The 15268-nt window shown below is 44.7% G+C and overlaps 1 protein-coding gene and 1 long non-coding RNA gene across 6 annotated transcripts in view; one reads left to right on the top strand and one right to left on the bottom strand.

Moving 5' to 3' along the window:
- Nucleotides 1-5878: 5878 nt before the first annotated feature.
- LOC310769636 lies at nt 5879-10734 on the top strand. Its single transcript, XR_014551764.1, has 2 exons — nt 5879-6092; nt 10623-10734. It is a non-coding gene; the product is annotated as an uncharacterized lncRNA (long non-coding RNA).
- Nucleotides 7233-15268, bottom strand: part of SCNN1D (sodium channel epithelial 1 subunit delta) — a 63303-nt gene continuing 55267 nt past the window's right edge. For all 5 annotated transcript variants that reach the window (XM_083628704.1, XM_083628705.1, XM_083628706.1 and 2 more), the window contains exons 7-13: nt 15061-15159; nt 14335-14452; nt 13499-13589; nt 12634-12691; nt 11918-11973; nt 11104-11185; nt 7233-9836 (exon numbers count right to left, since the gene is read on the bottom strand). In XM_083628704.1, coding sequence (XP_083484830.1) covers nt 9441-9836; nt 11104-11185; nt 11918-11973; nt 12634-12691; nt 13499-13589; nt 14335-14452; nt 15061-15159 — 900 coding nt within the window. In that variant the 3' untranslated portion in view covers nt 7233-9440. The remainder of the gene's footprint in view (nt 9837-11103; nt 11186-11917; nt 11974-12633; nt 12692-13498; nt 13590-14334; nt 14453-15060; nt 15160-15268) is intronic.

The raw sequence follows: 15268 nt of genomic DNA, 5'->3' as shown, positions 1-15268 counted from the left end.
TAACAACAGCAGCAGCAGTGTTTCAGTCTGTGCACTGCTTTGGGAAGAAAGAATTGATAGCTCAGGGTGATGGGTCTTCTCTTTGGAGCTGCAGCTCCTTTTTGGCAAATCCAGTTTCAACCTCTCCACCACCCGCCTTTCCAAAGCACTGTCAACGCAGCTCATTGTTGGGTTGGACCAAACCAGCTCTTCTAGGCTCCAACGAGACCTGATGCTTCTGTAGCGTTTGAACTCAGGCAGTATGAGGTTCTAAAGACAAGCTGAATCACATTTCTTCCTCTAGCCTTAGGTGGTATCCAACAATAGTGATATTCAGAGTAAAGGTAAAGGTAAAGGGACCTCTGACCATTAGGTCCAGTCGTGGCCGACTCTGGGGTTGTGGTGCTCATCTCGCTTTATTGGCCGAGGGAGCCGGCGTACAGCTTCCGGGTCATGTGGCCAGCATGACTATACCGCTTCTGGAGAACCAGAGCAGCGCACGGAAACACCGTTTACCTTCCCGCAGGAGCGGTACCTATTTATCTACTTGCACTTGATGTGCTTTCGAACTGCTAGGTTGGCAGGAGCTGGGACCAAGCAACGGGAACTCACCCTGTTGTGGGGATTCGAACTACTGACCTTCTGATCGGCAAGTCCTAGGCTCTGTGGTTTAACCCACAGCACCACCCGCGTCCCTTCGATATTCAGAGTAGACCCACTGAAATGACTAACTTGGTTCCAATGCATCTCCTCTGAGTAGGAAGTTGAATGCAGCCTTAGAATGCTACAATGCAGCTCCCATCAATTCTGATTCCATTGGCCATGATGGCTGAGGATGATGGGAAATGGAGTCCAACAACATCTGGAAGGCCATAGGTTTCCTATTCATGATGTAGACAATGCTCAATTAGGTGGACACATAGTCTGGCCTGTCATTGGATTCTACTCAATATTGATCAGGATTCCAATGTATAGTTAGCAGAGCAACAACTTAAACACGTTGCAGGATTCCCAAAAAATAGACCAGAGGCAATTAATATTTCATACAGCAGAGCTTTACTGCTACTGAAGGCAAATGAGCATAATGGTCACAAATCCAATACATTCAGGATTGGCCCTGTCCATTACAAATCTAGTTGCAGCAGACTTAATTTAAACTTACAATAACTTATAATAAATCTAAATCTTAACACTATATACAGAACACCACATCAGAAGGAAGAGCTATAGGAAGAGAAAGTGGAACCCAGGCTCCTTCTGGCCTGACTATTATAGTCAGCATGACCTTGACAGAAAGAGATCAGAGAACCAGTTTAAGCCAGCTGAACTCAGCTTCTCTGAAGGAACAACCCAAACATCATGAACCTTCTGCTTGTTTCTTTCACACAGAGAAGCTTCCAGAAGCTTCCAGAACCCTCTTGAATTAAGTAGAATAGGAAAGATCTGTACACATCAGATCAATATTTTCTGTACTAAGAAATGCAAACTAACATGGCCTGGTCCCATATGGACTGAGGTGGTGAGAAATGTCTCTTTAACTCTCTACCCCCTATGTTAATCACATGCAAAAGAAGAGTTGACACAGCCCTAAGAAATGTTCTCCTGGCATGAGGGATGGGGGAGGGTTTGGTTTTCCCACTTTTTCTCCTTGATTTGTGCTTCCCATAACAATATGCAAACTGAAACAGCCCTAAAGGTAAAGGTACCCCTGACCGCTACGTCCAGTTGCGGACAACTCTGGGGTTGCTGCGCTCATCTCACTCTATAGGCCGAGGGAGCTGGCGTTTGTCCGCAGACAGCTTCTGGGTCATGTGGCCAGCATAACTAAGCCGCTTCTGGCGAACCAGAACAGCACACGGAAACGCCGTTTACCTTCCTGCCGGAGCGGTACCTATTTATTTACTTGCATGCTTTCGAACTGCTAGGTGGGCAGGAGCTGGGACCGAGCAACGACAGCTCACCCCGTCACGGGGATTCGAACTGCCAACATTTTGGCAAACATTTTGCTGTTCTCCAACCAATGTACAAAAGAGTGTTACTGAGATGCATGTGTTAGTAAAAATAACATGCAAATGTGTGTTATCCTCAGAAAAAAATGCATGCAGAAATTTGTGCGCCTGGCAAAATTACGGGTATGTACAAAAACATGTGTATGAGTTGAAATCCTTACTAGAATCCTAACTGATTTTCATGATTATTATTATTAAAATAAATAAATAAATCACAAACTGATGCATGAAGGAGAACTGAATTGAAGGTTGACTGAAGGAGAAATGGAGAGAAACCAAAACTGACAGGATGACAGGAACTGGGGCAGTGAACATCAGTTGCTGTGGTTTCCCATTGGTGTCTGACATATTCTGATGTATTTTGCTAGTTTATGATCAAAGTAGTAGTATTTGGTTAGCTTGCTTTTTTAGAGGAAGGGGGGATCTGAAGCTTTTGTAACCACCCCAGTAACATCGAGAGCAAGCCTTGAGCGGCAAGAATTCCACTCCTACCCAGTGATGTGAAAGAAATTTTGCTTAGCGTAGACTCCCAGGAATGCTGCGTCACCTTCCTGAATGGATAAATAAAACAAGCTCAGTTGATTTCCGCCAATAGAGGGCATTAGAGGCCATCTGGAGCCCATCTTCATGTAGGCTATGGCTATTGACATACCAGCTTACAATTTGCTCCTATGGAGCTGCCTTAGGCTGAGTCAGGCTACTCGTCTCTCTTGCCCAGCATTGCTTATCCTCTGAGGTTATTCCCAAAGCTGCAATCCTCGCACCCACCTCATTTCAGCCAGAGAAAGCAAGGATTGCATCTTGCCAAGCCTGTGCTCTGTCACTGAGTTATGGCCATTCTCCACCAACACACCCATGAGCTGGGGGCAATTCCTCCATGCTCAAACCACAGGCGAGTCACACGACTTGTCAGCCTGGCTGGGTGAGCTGATTTTGATCAGCACGGCTGTGCTGAATTTCTTCCCACTTGGGTGGGGCTGAGCCCTCATCCACGCTATCTTCCCTATATACATAAAAATGTAAGGCGGTCATCACGCAGCCCCCATTGGAGGGTTTGTAGCGCCTCATCTGAATGCTTCCACTTGAGGAGAGTCCATACCTTCCCAAGGCAGACTGTTCTACCGTCAAAACAGCCTATACTGTTAGGAAGTGTATCTCCTGAGTTTGAGCCTGATTCTGCTTACGTCTCGTGGAAGAGAAGGCTATCACTGTGCTGATGTGCTCAGCTCCTGCTTGAAGGTTTCCAGTGGTTGGCCACTGTGAGAACAGGGTGTTGGACTAGACAGGCCATTGGCCTGATCCAGCAGCCAGACTCTTCTTCTGTTCTTAAATCTAAGCAACAGCATAGGTGTTGGTAAACCCTTCTAGCCTTGGGTTTCACTGACAATTACCTGGAATTAGCAGCTGTCAGCAGTGTCTGATGAACAATTAAGTCCAATTCACTGTTATCTGAAGTATGGGATGAATGCAATGCAGTTAATCAGTTAATCTCCTAACTCGTCGCCACCCATCTATAATATCATTTATTCTCCACCCACTTCCATCTGACAGATGTCCCACCTACTTCCCAGTCTTTCCCAGTGACTTTCAGCTTCCCTTTCCAGTTAACAACCAAGAAGTTTCCTTCCCTCCTCCAAACACAACCATTCAACCTTGGCTCAAGCTGGTATTTTGAGCTTTGAGTGAGGGGAACCTGCGGAACCTAAGAAGTGCTCTGCTGGGTCTGGCCAATGGCTTGTCTACTCTAGCATCCGGTTCTGACAGTGGCCAATCAGATGCCTCCAGGAAACTGGTGGCCAGGTGTCAGGTGGCAGAGGAAGCAACTCCCATGGCTGGTTCCCAGGGACATATAAGACAAGGAAAAGTTCTTACCATCTGCTTTTTATTCAGTATTTACAGAATGCAGCCTACTGGAATAATGACATTGTCCCAAGTGAAAACTGCCCTCTGCCTTTGAGCTCTTTGCTCTCCTACTTTCAAGGCTCGCTGGGTTCTGGGAGAGAGGGGGTTGGGTCTGGAATGATTTCTAAAGACACTGTGTCCATCAGCTGTCACCCCCTGGTGAGTCCTCCTCCTCCTCTCCCATTATTTCCCAGCTTTTCCCCTCATCCGCCTCTGAGCTGAGACCTCCCTCAATCCCCTGTTGTAGTTCTGAACTGTCTTCTTCTTCTCTGGAAGGGTCACGCTTGGGGAGGCAGTCTCCACCATTCCTCCTCTGCTCAGTCCCTGACAGCAGGGCATGAAGGCAATAGGGCTCCCTCTCTGTTACTCACAAGAACCCAAGAAGGCCCATCTAGTCCAGCTCAATGTTCTCTCATGCCTCTGGGAAGCCACCAGAATCACAACTCCTCTTTAGTGTCCTTCCCCTGTGCCTTCTCCAGAGTGACCCTAGGAGCTGATCCTCAGTGGCTGACTCACCTGATTGGTTCCAAACAGCAGAAAGGTGAGAAGTCCTCTTCTCAGTGGATAGAAAGCTCCCCTTTCCTGCTGATTGATTGGCTCTAGGAAACTGGAAACAGGGACCGGGCCACAGAAATCACAATGGGTCCTCAGCCCCTAGACTACTGCACCTCTGCCTTCCATTCTCAATGGGCACCAGCCACCTACTGGATACCTCTGTACCTTCAGTGGTGAGAAGAAACTGGATTTCCACCATGACTGTTTAACCTACTGTGAGTCATCTGCTTACACGACGGCTGCCATTGCCATAACCTTGGCTGCATCAAGCCTGTCAATCGGCAGGTTGGGGGTATGTCATAATTTGGGGAAGCCCAATATCCTCCCCTTTCATTGAGGTGTTCCTTGGACAACATTCCTGCAGGCTTTCACACTTACTTATATAAGCCTGGTAATTGGAATGGCTTTGGTTTGTGGGGGTGGCCAAGGGATGAGTGAATTCAGTCGCCTGCTAAATGCTTGCTGCAATTTGTGCTGTTGTTTTTCAACCAACAGGCTAAGAACAACAACCACGAAATAACTCAGCAAGGATTTGCAGGGCTTGGCATCACTGGGGAGGACAGTGGCATGCTTCCTACTGGCCTTTTTTGATCCTGCTCTGGCTGACTTCTTGGCTGAGGGAGTTGCCTAAATTGGCAAGATGAGTAAGGCAGGCAACGCCCCATGGCAATGGAAGAAAACAACCATCCAGTTGAACGACATGGAAACTTGGGAAGCAGCCGTATTCCGAGTTAGACCATTGGTCCATCTAGCTCAGTATTGTGTACACTGACTGGCAGAATCTCTGCAGTGTTTCAGACAGGCTTCTGAAGATGCTGAGAGTTAAATTTAGGACCTTCCCCATGAATGGAGAACTTCAGACCTCCAGATGTTGTTGAGCTACAACTCTTCTTACCCATGACCATGCTTCATGGGGCTGATGGGAATGAGGAACACCTGGAGGGCCATGGGTACCCCATGCCTAACCATCTTTGGACCACAACTCCCATAATCTCTGACCATGGACTAAGCTGTCTGAGGATAAAAGGAATTGTAGTTCAACTACAACCTACGGTTGAAGAACACTGGTCTGCACTGACTGTGGGTCTCCAGGATTTCAGAGTGGTCCTGCTAGCTTTTTTACTGGGAATTTTAGAGATCCATTCTGAGATTTTAAGCATGCAAATGTGATTTCCAAGGCTTGGAATGAAGTTCCCTGAACTAGTTACTGTATAAAACAAACACACCTTAAATTAGACCCCAAAGTGGTTTTGATAATTCTCTGCTGAAGTAAATGTGAATTAAGTTTATTTTGGGGTAGAACTTAAAACAATTTCTAGTTCATATTCATCTCTCCTCACTCCCACCCGCAATGCAGGAGGCCCAGAATATTTGCTTGCTTGCTTTTTTTTAAAGGAAAAACTTGGTATTTATAAAGAAAGTAAGAAAGCAAACGGTGAAGGCAATGTTCTATGGCTTCTTAGGCAGATACAATGGCATTGCTGCTGCTAAGGATACTTAGTCACTTAGCCGCTTTTGCCAAGTAACTAAAAGGAAGGAATGTGAGGCATTTCCTGTGTTTTCTTTCTCCTTTCCAACAGGAGCAGCTTGCAGCGAGAAGCACAAAAACAAAGTGACAGATGCCTTGGATGGAATAAATTCAGCCGGGTAAGGCTTTTCTTGTATGGAAAAAACAATTACGGGGAAAACATCAGTGGATGACTTTCTGTCAGCCATCTTATTACTTATATGTGGGTCCAATTTTGGACCGTCTACTGAAGTGCAGCAGCTCATAATATTCTGGATTATCTTCTTCTTCTTCTTCTTCTTTCATTTGGATGAGTTTGGATGGAACCCGTTTGTTTTGTGAAAGAATGAACGTGAACTGGAGCCAGTGGCTTTTTGGACAGGGGGAAGTTGAACTAGTTGCTTTTAAATCTGAATGACCCAAGCTCTGGTGATTTCCATTTGAGCGATAATTAGATATCCAAGCCCATCATGGCTCTTCCAAGCTGTAGGGGCAGGTCCATTAAGGCAAATGGGCCACTGCCCCATCAAACTTAACTGGATTCCTGGCAGAAATGACGAGCAGAATCCGAAACCAGGGAAGAGAAGCAGCGCAAGAAGAATGGAAAAAATTCAAGGACTATTTAAAGAAATATCACAAAGTTAATGAAAGTTAGAATGATGTTGGACTGGAAAGTAAATGGTTACTATTAGCAATGGTTAAGACAAGGAAAACAAGGAAGAATAGTCTAAATTTAAATTAAAATAAGGGAAGATTTGCTGAACAATCGATAAGAATTGGGAATACAGAAAGGGGAGGCATGAGGAAGTCGGGGAAGATAGGATATGAAATTAGGATATGAAACGATACATGTTTTTTTGTTTTGTTTTTGTTTTTGTATGTTTATGTTTGTTGTATTGTGTTTATATGGAAAAATAAAAATATTTAAAAAAAAAAAACAAACTTAACTGGATTCCTCCGACTCCACCTGACTTATTTACATCCAGTCTACAGTGAGGCCCTGACTGTCAAATTCCTCCACCTGAGTCTCAGGTGTTGTCCCTTGTAGAACTCGGCAGGAAGGAGGATGGGGACAAAAGTATGACGACTTGGTGCTGCCTGCTATTGGCTCTTACTCAGCCAATCGTTGGCTCTGGCTCCACCTACTTTTTGGGCTCCCACCCCACTAGGGAATAATCAGCAGTGGGGACAAATTGCGCCGTGCTCCTCTTAGCACAATGAGCTTCATCTCAGTTTACCCCAAGAAATTTCAAACCCCAAATAAAAGATGCTAGTCAGTATGAAAAGACACCTGCAGCATTTTATTACAGAAAGATTACAAAACAACCAGTGTGGATTGCATAGTTTTGCTCTTTTTAACCTTCAAGAAGGCAAAGGGGTAGGGGGTGAGGACAAAATAGGAGCACAATAAATTATTAAGTTACAGCCACAAAAGAGGTCACTTTCCATAATTCTGCCCCCCTCTCCCTCTCATACATGCACACACTCGAAATAAATTACAGTCAAATATTCTCCTTCAAAATGCATCTGCATCCAACCATCATAGAATTCAACAGCAAGGCAGATGGATATACAGTACATATTTCATTCATAGAAAAATAATAGATATATAGATATCTACAGGATTCTATCCAACACTAGCCATACTACTGAGGTTAATGGACACGACTAATTTAGATTCATTAAATTCAATGGGTCTTCTCTGCATGGGGCTTAGTCGGACCCATAGTGATCCCAGCAGTGTGGGGATAGATTCCAACTCCCCCTTGCTGAAACAATGCTACTTGGACTTATTCAGAGAGACATGTTTATCATTTGAGGACTAACACAGGCATAGTGGTGACCCCCAGCTTAGATTGCTCTGTGGGCGTGCAGTCAAGTTTCTCCCTCAGAAAGACTCAGACAGGTAATTTGCCACTTAGCATGGCAAACTTCAAGTGATGAACATGGATGACTGAATGACCCCTGAATGCATAAAATGTGGTACAGCCCTGAGCTCTGGTGATCATCAATAAAGCTTTCTGGTACATCCAGACATCTATTTGCTGTATAAAGCTAAATATTTTACAGTTCAGGATTTCAGGATGTCCATTGTGACAAAGCAATCTTCTGAATACAGTTGGAACATTTCTCTTTTTTTTAAATCAAAAAACCATTATGCAAAGGAGAAATCTGGCACATTTTGTGTAAAGCAAAAGTTCAATGTGCTTGCAAGAATATATCCATTTACTTTTAAAAGAACAGCAGCCATTATGGACATGGTTGGATTTTGAGGTCTGAAGAGGGGCAATAGGTAAAGAAATCCATTTGAAAAGCTGATATTGGCTTCCAAATTCGCCAATAAAATGTAATATTTAAAAGTGCCCTGGAATTAATTTCTTGAGTGAAGAACGGCCAATCAGAAGCTGTCACACTGCCAGCCACTCAAAAGAGCTGACTTTGCATAGTGTTGTTCCTTTGCACCTGAAGGGGGCGCTGTAACCTGAGTACAGGCAGTTGCTAGGCTAGACACTGGGGGTTCTTGGGCACCTATCCTGCTCCATGCAAGCTACTGTTTTTCTTCTTCTCGTTCAAGAACTCAGCTTATAAACCCTGAACTTCACATTTTAACAGAGGCAGCACGCAATCATAATTAAAAACACGTTCCTTGCCACGGATTTCAGAGCTCAAACAGGAAAGAACTACCTGTCAAACAGAAGAGGTACCATGGGCATTACAATCAGCACGGTCAAGTATTCATTGCATCCCTCTGGGATCCCAGAGGCACTGTTAACACAGACAGAAGAGAACATAGCCTCATAAATGTTCGCTAGACACATTTTTTAATGTGTGGGCTGTTTAACATTTAACTCGGAGACACCTGTGAAATGTTGACGGTCCAGCCTCTTTGCCCAGGGATGCCCAGTTGAATCTGGTTCCCTCAGGAGAGCTTCAGCGGGAAGCTACGGTTGTGGCTTTTTATAGGGAACTGGATAACCGCCAGTCACTCTCTGGCTTTCCTCTTCCCTCAGATGAAAAAATGAAAATTAAAAAAATAGGCTTCTCTCATAAGGAGGCCACAGGTCAGTCATCTCTGAAAAGAATACCGTGGAACAAATAACATGAGGGGGGAAAGGGGGTCTTCAAGTCAACCAAGGAACCAGTCAGAAAGGAATTGTCAGTGTTTGCCTGGGCGAGGCTTCGTTCGGACACCTCCCTCATTAACGGAACACGTTGCAAATCTGATCCCAAGTCGCGGGGTGGAAAACCTAACTTCCCTGGGCTCCATCTTGTTTGCCACAGAACTGTCCGAGGAGGTTCAGAAGAGAAAAGTCACAGACTCAGTCTCCTGTTGGAGGCTGGGCCCCATCAGTCCAGCACTTCTGAGCCAGCATTTCTGGGTCAGCAGTCACAACTGTACTGGCCACAATTCCCCACAAAAGCAGCTCTTCTTCAAAGGTATGAAGGTAGGTTTGTAGTTCTCCAAGATCCATTCTCTTTGGACGTCATTAGCTGTTGAGGCGCATATCTATGCTATGCTCTTTCCGGCGCTTGAATCCATTCAGCACCACACTTGGGTAGAGCTCAGGCATCTGGTATGTGCTGTATTTTGTGTCTTGGCATGGGGTGCCAGTGCCATCGCTGGCGTAAGGTTTTGTCACATCCTGGGTGCTGGCCAGGCCTTCCTCCACATAGCGGTACTTCTCCAAAGTCAAGCTTATGCTCGGGATGTTTGGGGGTCGAGACACCTTATGCGTCCTCTTGGCCGTGAACTGACGGTAGAGGAAGATGAGAGACAAGATGGCGGCATCCACGAGGAACTCCAGCAGCTCCACCACTGACAGCACCGAGGACCCAAACCAGAGACTCCAGTTGCTTCCCATGTTGGACATCATCTGGGATTCCTAGGGAAAACATAGACCATCTGATTAGACCAGAGGCGGGGAGACCTTTGCAGATTGAGGGCCACATAGCCTTCTGGGGAGCCACATGCCAGTGGTGGGAGGACCAGAGGCATAAATGGGTGTAGCAACAAACGTCAGTTTTACCCTTTGTACAAGTAGACTAGTTTACACACACAAACACACACACACACACACACACACACACACACACCGGAACCTCTCTCAATCCTCTATCCAGGAAAGCAAGAGACGTGATCAGAGTCCAAGGACACATTCCAGCCAGGTCAAAGCACTCAGGGAGGGTGAAGTAGGGCTGGGGAAGGGAGTGGCCTGGGAAGGGTTCCTAGGGCCAGGTGGAGAGGCCTGGGGGGCCACACTTGGCCCCTAGACTTTAGCTGCCCCAGCCCCAGGTTAGACACTGCTGTGACCCTATATGTTGCAGCCAACATTAATATCCCACATGGAGTCAACCCATCAACGTTTATGGATCTAACTTAGTCATGGCCATTAATTTTTGTGCATCTACTCTGAGTATGACTTAGATGGATAGAATGTGTTTCTCTTCCGCAAATATCTTCGTTTACCTGCCGAGTTGTCCTTTCTTTCTGTTCCTAGTTTTATTTCATTTGTAATTGCTGCTTGTCTTCCTTACGGATTTGTTTGCGGAAGGGCAACTTTATGTGGCCTCTGCTATCAGTTTCAAAGAACTTATAAAGGCTAAGAACATTATGTATGTTTTTTCTCTCCTCCCTCCTAATCTATTTCCCCTTCTGTTGTAATTTTTAGATTCTAAGACAGGGGAGTGGCGTCTGATTCCTGATCATTCTAAGGTGCTCCGGGAGAATTTGTTTAGCCGAAGAACAAGATGCAAATAGAAATGAATTCCTTTCTTTGGTAATAGTTGTTTCTAACTGCTGTTTAAGTTGGGTTGGATCCAAGTTGACAACATAATTCTCTGCACGCTTGCTCACTAGCACAGTAAATGGGTTCAATGGGACTTACTTCCAGGTAAGCATGAATACTATGGGTGCCTATCGTTAGCTGCAGCTGGTTGCCATGGAAACCAGTGGTCCTTAACTCATGACGAAGGCTGTGATCCGAACCCCACTTACCTGGGAGTATGCCCCAATGAATTCAAGAGGACTTACTTCTGAGTAGATACTTGGTAGCAGTCACTTAGCTATACTCTGAGTAAACCCATTTCAAGTGAATGAACATGACTAACTAAAGTTAATGTGGGCTGAATAAACACACAACTTCAACTTACTGTATATTCAGGAGATTCATCCCAAGAATTGTAGTTTAGTCGCTCGTAGTAAATGTTCACCTTGGCAATATCTTTTCTGAAACTGAGGAAAGAGAGCGTCGAGATCGAATTAGTCCAGTGTAAATTTGTTCATCCCCCCCAATACATTTTATTACAGTTTGAAAGAAAATACATGAAGGTTAATATCAAATATACAGTATCTTTTTATCAAAGTTTTTTTTTAAAAAAAACCATAATCTAAATAAAAATAAACCAAAATGAAGAAAAGAAATAAGAAAAGGGGGAAGAAAAAAGCAAGAGGAGGAGGAGGAAAAAAGAGAACTTCAAATTCTTCATCCGTCGGTTATATATAAAAAATTATCCAACACATCCAAAACTGTCCAGTGTAAATTTGATGGAGGGAACTTTTGACAAAATTGCGGAGAGACACTGCCAGTCAGTGTAGGCAACACTGAATTAGGTGGACCAAACAACCTCACTCTGTGTGTTCCTTTGCTCCAGATGGTTGAGGACCTTTTGTTAAAATGCAAAATGAACTGGTACAGTCAGAAGCAAGGACCAGTGAATGCCATGGTGTACCCTCCCCAGCTAACAACGCGCAGGATTGCAGTTGGACTGATCAAAATAAATTTGGTATAGTGCCATGTAAGTGGACTTGTCTTGAGGCTATAGCTCCTACACTTCAAAATTTAGCACTTCACCATAGATGCCAGTTCTGAAGACAGTTGCCAAATAATCTTGCATTTATGGTAAAAGAGAAGGACTTGACAGAGCAGCCGCAGCACCCCCCAGTAGAAAAAACAATGTGACTAACCTGTCGCCGGTGACATTGTATCTGTTCTGGGCCTCCAAAGCTTTGTGAATCCATGTCTAAAAAGAAAGACACAGGAACAGGGTTCAAAATCTGGAAGCAGATGCAGCAGATGGTTCAAGTGGCATTGTGCCAGGGATGGCATAGGGGAGCTGCCGGCTGTCCAAAATATCAGCCGGGCTTGCTCTTGGGCTCTTAACGGAAGCTTGCTTTGGCAGTGAAGCTTAACATGACATTGGGATAAAAATGACCACCTATGAAGGCCTTTGGGTCAAGCTGCTGTTAAAGACAAGGAAGCACTGTGCAGTAGAGTAGTTGGCAAATTGTAATAATAAAAACCGATACATACAAGCAAGGCAGAAGTAATGCAACTATCAAGTTTTTAAAAATATATTGAACATTCAAAACTTTTTGTTTGCACTTAGAAGTTTCATCAATATGCTTAATATATTTTCTTTGCTCTCATTTTTTAAAAAAGGGAATTTGACATCACTATGGTGGACCTGTTGCACCCTATCAGATGTTTAAGGAGGCAGAAGAAACAGTTAAATTCTCCTCCTAATAGGAGAACACAACACAAGTGACTGGCTCCTTGATTGGTTGTATGTTCACTGCAGCAGGCTCCCTGATTGGTAAGTGACTATTATTAGCCAGCTTGGGAGAACATTGAAAATTTAGCATCCTCCCCCACTCTGAACACCACATAGGTTATACTTTACCTCAGATTTGGTCGAGGGCCACTTTGCATATCCTGCTGAAAGTTTGTACCAAGTCTCTCTGCCAAGAAGACAAGAATGTAAAAAGGTTACGAGGAACCCTGCTGCATCAGAACAAAAGCTACAGTGAACATATTATGGTCCCGTTTCCTTTTCTATACTTTGAGATGTGGCGGCCATTTTATGTTATGTCACACCCCCATGGCAGCCAGTTGATGACTGGAACCCACAGTACGTTCTCAACATGCCCAAAGTGTCCACTAGCCTGAAAAGGCTGAAATGCCTGGATGCATCCTTGGGTGATCTACATGCAGGTCACACTTACTGAACACAGTGTGTTCCCTGGAAATTGTTTGTTAGGTGACCATTCAGCTAACAAGATGACAGTTTCCATTATTTCCTATGCGAACATTTCTGTTCCTCCCCCCTCCCATCATGTTTTTTTCTTAAATGGCTGCAGCCAACCAGCAAGAGAGAGACAAAGGAAAATCTGGTTTGTACAAACTCTCCTGCTCCCTGATTTATCCGATCTCTCTCCCCATTCCTTTTCTCCATGGTTTCTGCCTGAAAATGGTTGCCGCTGACCAGCAAAGCATAAACAAGTATGGAAGTGGGCAGACTCTGGCTGTTTGGATATCTGAATCAGCTGAGCGTGTAGCAAGGTTTGGGCTTTTTTTTTTTTGCGTTTGGATAAGTGAATCTTCGCATAACAAGCAGACCAATAGTGGGACCTGCATGTATGGCTCAAAAGAGATTGAGGAGAGGAGGTAGCTATCTAGTGGGCCAGTCAATGAAAAGGCACATATCTGGTCCATGTTAAGCTTGATCCTGCTACCATTCTAATGCATCAAATGCCTTTGCTACTCACTTGCATGGTCTGTGGCATTTGTCAAAACAGGATTCGGTATGAGTGGCATCCTGATTGTACATGCGATTGTACAGGAGATAGAAGCAATGACCTACAGGAGGGGAAAAATAAGAGGAACAAGTTCAATAGGATACAGCTGCCACAGGCAAATAATTGAGGACAGCCCTGTTCTGCCATCATGAAGGGTCCTTGTCCAAACCAACCCCCAACATGGTCTGATCAACATTTCCTGTTTCCAGCTGAACTTAGTTTGAGTGGTACTTCCTGCTTCAAATTGAACCCACTTTGATTAGCGCTTCCTGTTTCCAATTTAGCAGTTTGGCTGTCACTTCCTGTTTTCAGCTGAATACAGTTTGATCAGCACTTCCTTCTCCTAACTGAACATGCTTTGCTTGAATGATGTAGGGAGAATCCCAAGGACCAGATTGTGAAAGGCCACATCTAGACCCTGAGCCTGAGATTCCCTACCCCTGAGTCAGCTCATACAAAGTATTTACATTATGTGTCCTCTTGTTCTCTCTCTCTCTCTCTCTCTCTCTCTCTCTCTCTCTGTCTCTGTCTCTCTCTCTATCGTTGTATAAGTATCCACCCTAGTTCAGGTATGCCAGGAGGTAGCCAACATATTGCCCTCCCAATTCTGTTGGAACTCCCATCAGCTCCAGCCAATGTGGCCAATGGGCAAGAATGATGGGAGCTGGAGTCTAGCAACATTTGCAGGCACCATATTGGCTGTCATGGGGGAACAGCTAGCCAGGCTACATATAGACTCTGTGCCATTGGCCAAATCAAGTCATTCTGAACACATTTAACCACGTGTGTGTGTGGCTTCTCCTTACCCCAATTAGGATGCTTGTTATAGTTGCAGTACTCCGTTCCTGGAGGCAGTGGGTAGTAATAGTACCCGCAACCACAGTCTTCAATCATTTTCCTCTGGAAACATGAATGCAAGCAAGCCTGTGGGGCAGTGAAATGGGGTGGGGAGACAGAACAAAACAGAAAGTGCTGTAAGTTAAATTTCTCTGGTGCCTCAAGCCTTTTGCTTCAGATCCGCTAGTGGGGTAGATAGGTGTTAACTTAATGGGAAGGGCTATCCCAATTGATTCTGCCGCCCACAGTGAAGGAAAAGAGCCAAACCCACCACTGCAAAGCAATTTCCACCAACAGAATGCATGCTTGCTTGGTATTTGCAACAACACATGCGTTCTTATGGAAACTTTGCCTCTGTACACACATCTTTGCACACATTACTTGGCTGGAGAATTGCACTGCACAATTTGGAATGGGGCAAATTCTGAAGGATGCCTGCTTTTTCAGCTTACCTCGTCAGTTTGAAAACTGCAAAAAAACTAAGTAGGTTTGCCTTAAGATTGAAACCAGATCAAATTTATCCCCTCTTTTCCTTAGCCTGAATTTCACACCCTGATTTGAATTAACTGGGCAGATCTTTGACAGTGAGCTGGTTGCTCTGATTATTTGAGTGATCCAACACATGGGAAGGGGCAGAATCTTTAAAAGGCAGAAACGAATAAAGTGGGAAAACAAATCCTCTGTTTTAGCTGTACCTGCTGCGTGTATGTGCTGTTGTATATGAGCTTGACAGCTACATCATCTCCATCCTTTGTACATGTGCCATAATTTCCGCCTAAGCGAGTCACCTCGTCCTGCGTAGTTGGAGGGAGGAAAGAGCATATCACTTGGAGTTTAGCATACAGGCCAGAATCAGTTCAAAATAAATAAGCTAAACCTGGAAGAGTCTCTCCCCTCTCCCAC

Source organism: Podarcis filfolensis (genome assembly GCF_964270895.1).
Source record: "Podarcis filfolensis genome assembly, chromosome: 8".
In the NCBI taxonomy this organism is placed as follows: Eukaryota; Metazoa; Chordata; class Lepidosauria; order Squamata; family Lacertidae; genus Podarcis; species Podarcis filfolensis.
The sequence above is the reverse complement of the archived record's forward strand: the minus strand, read 5'-3'. Positions and strand labels throughout refer to the sequence as shown.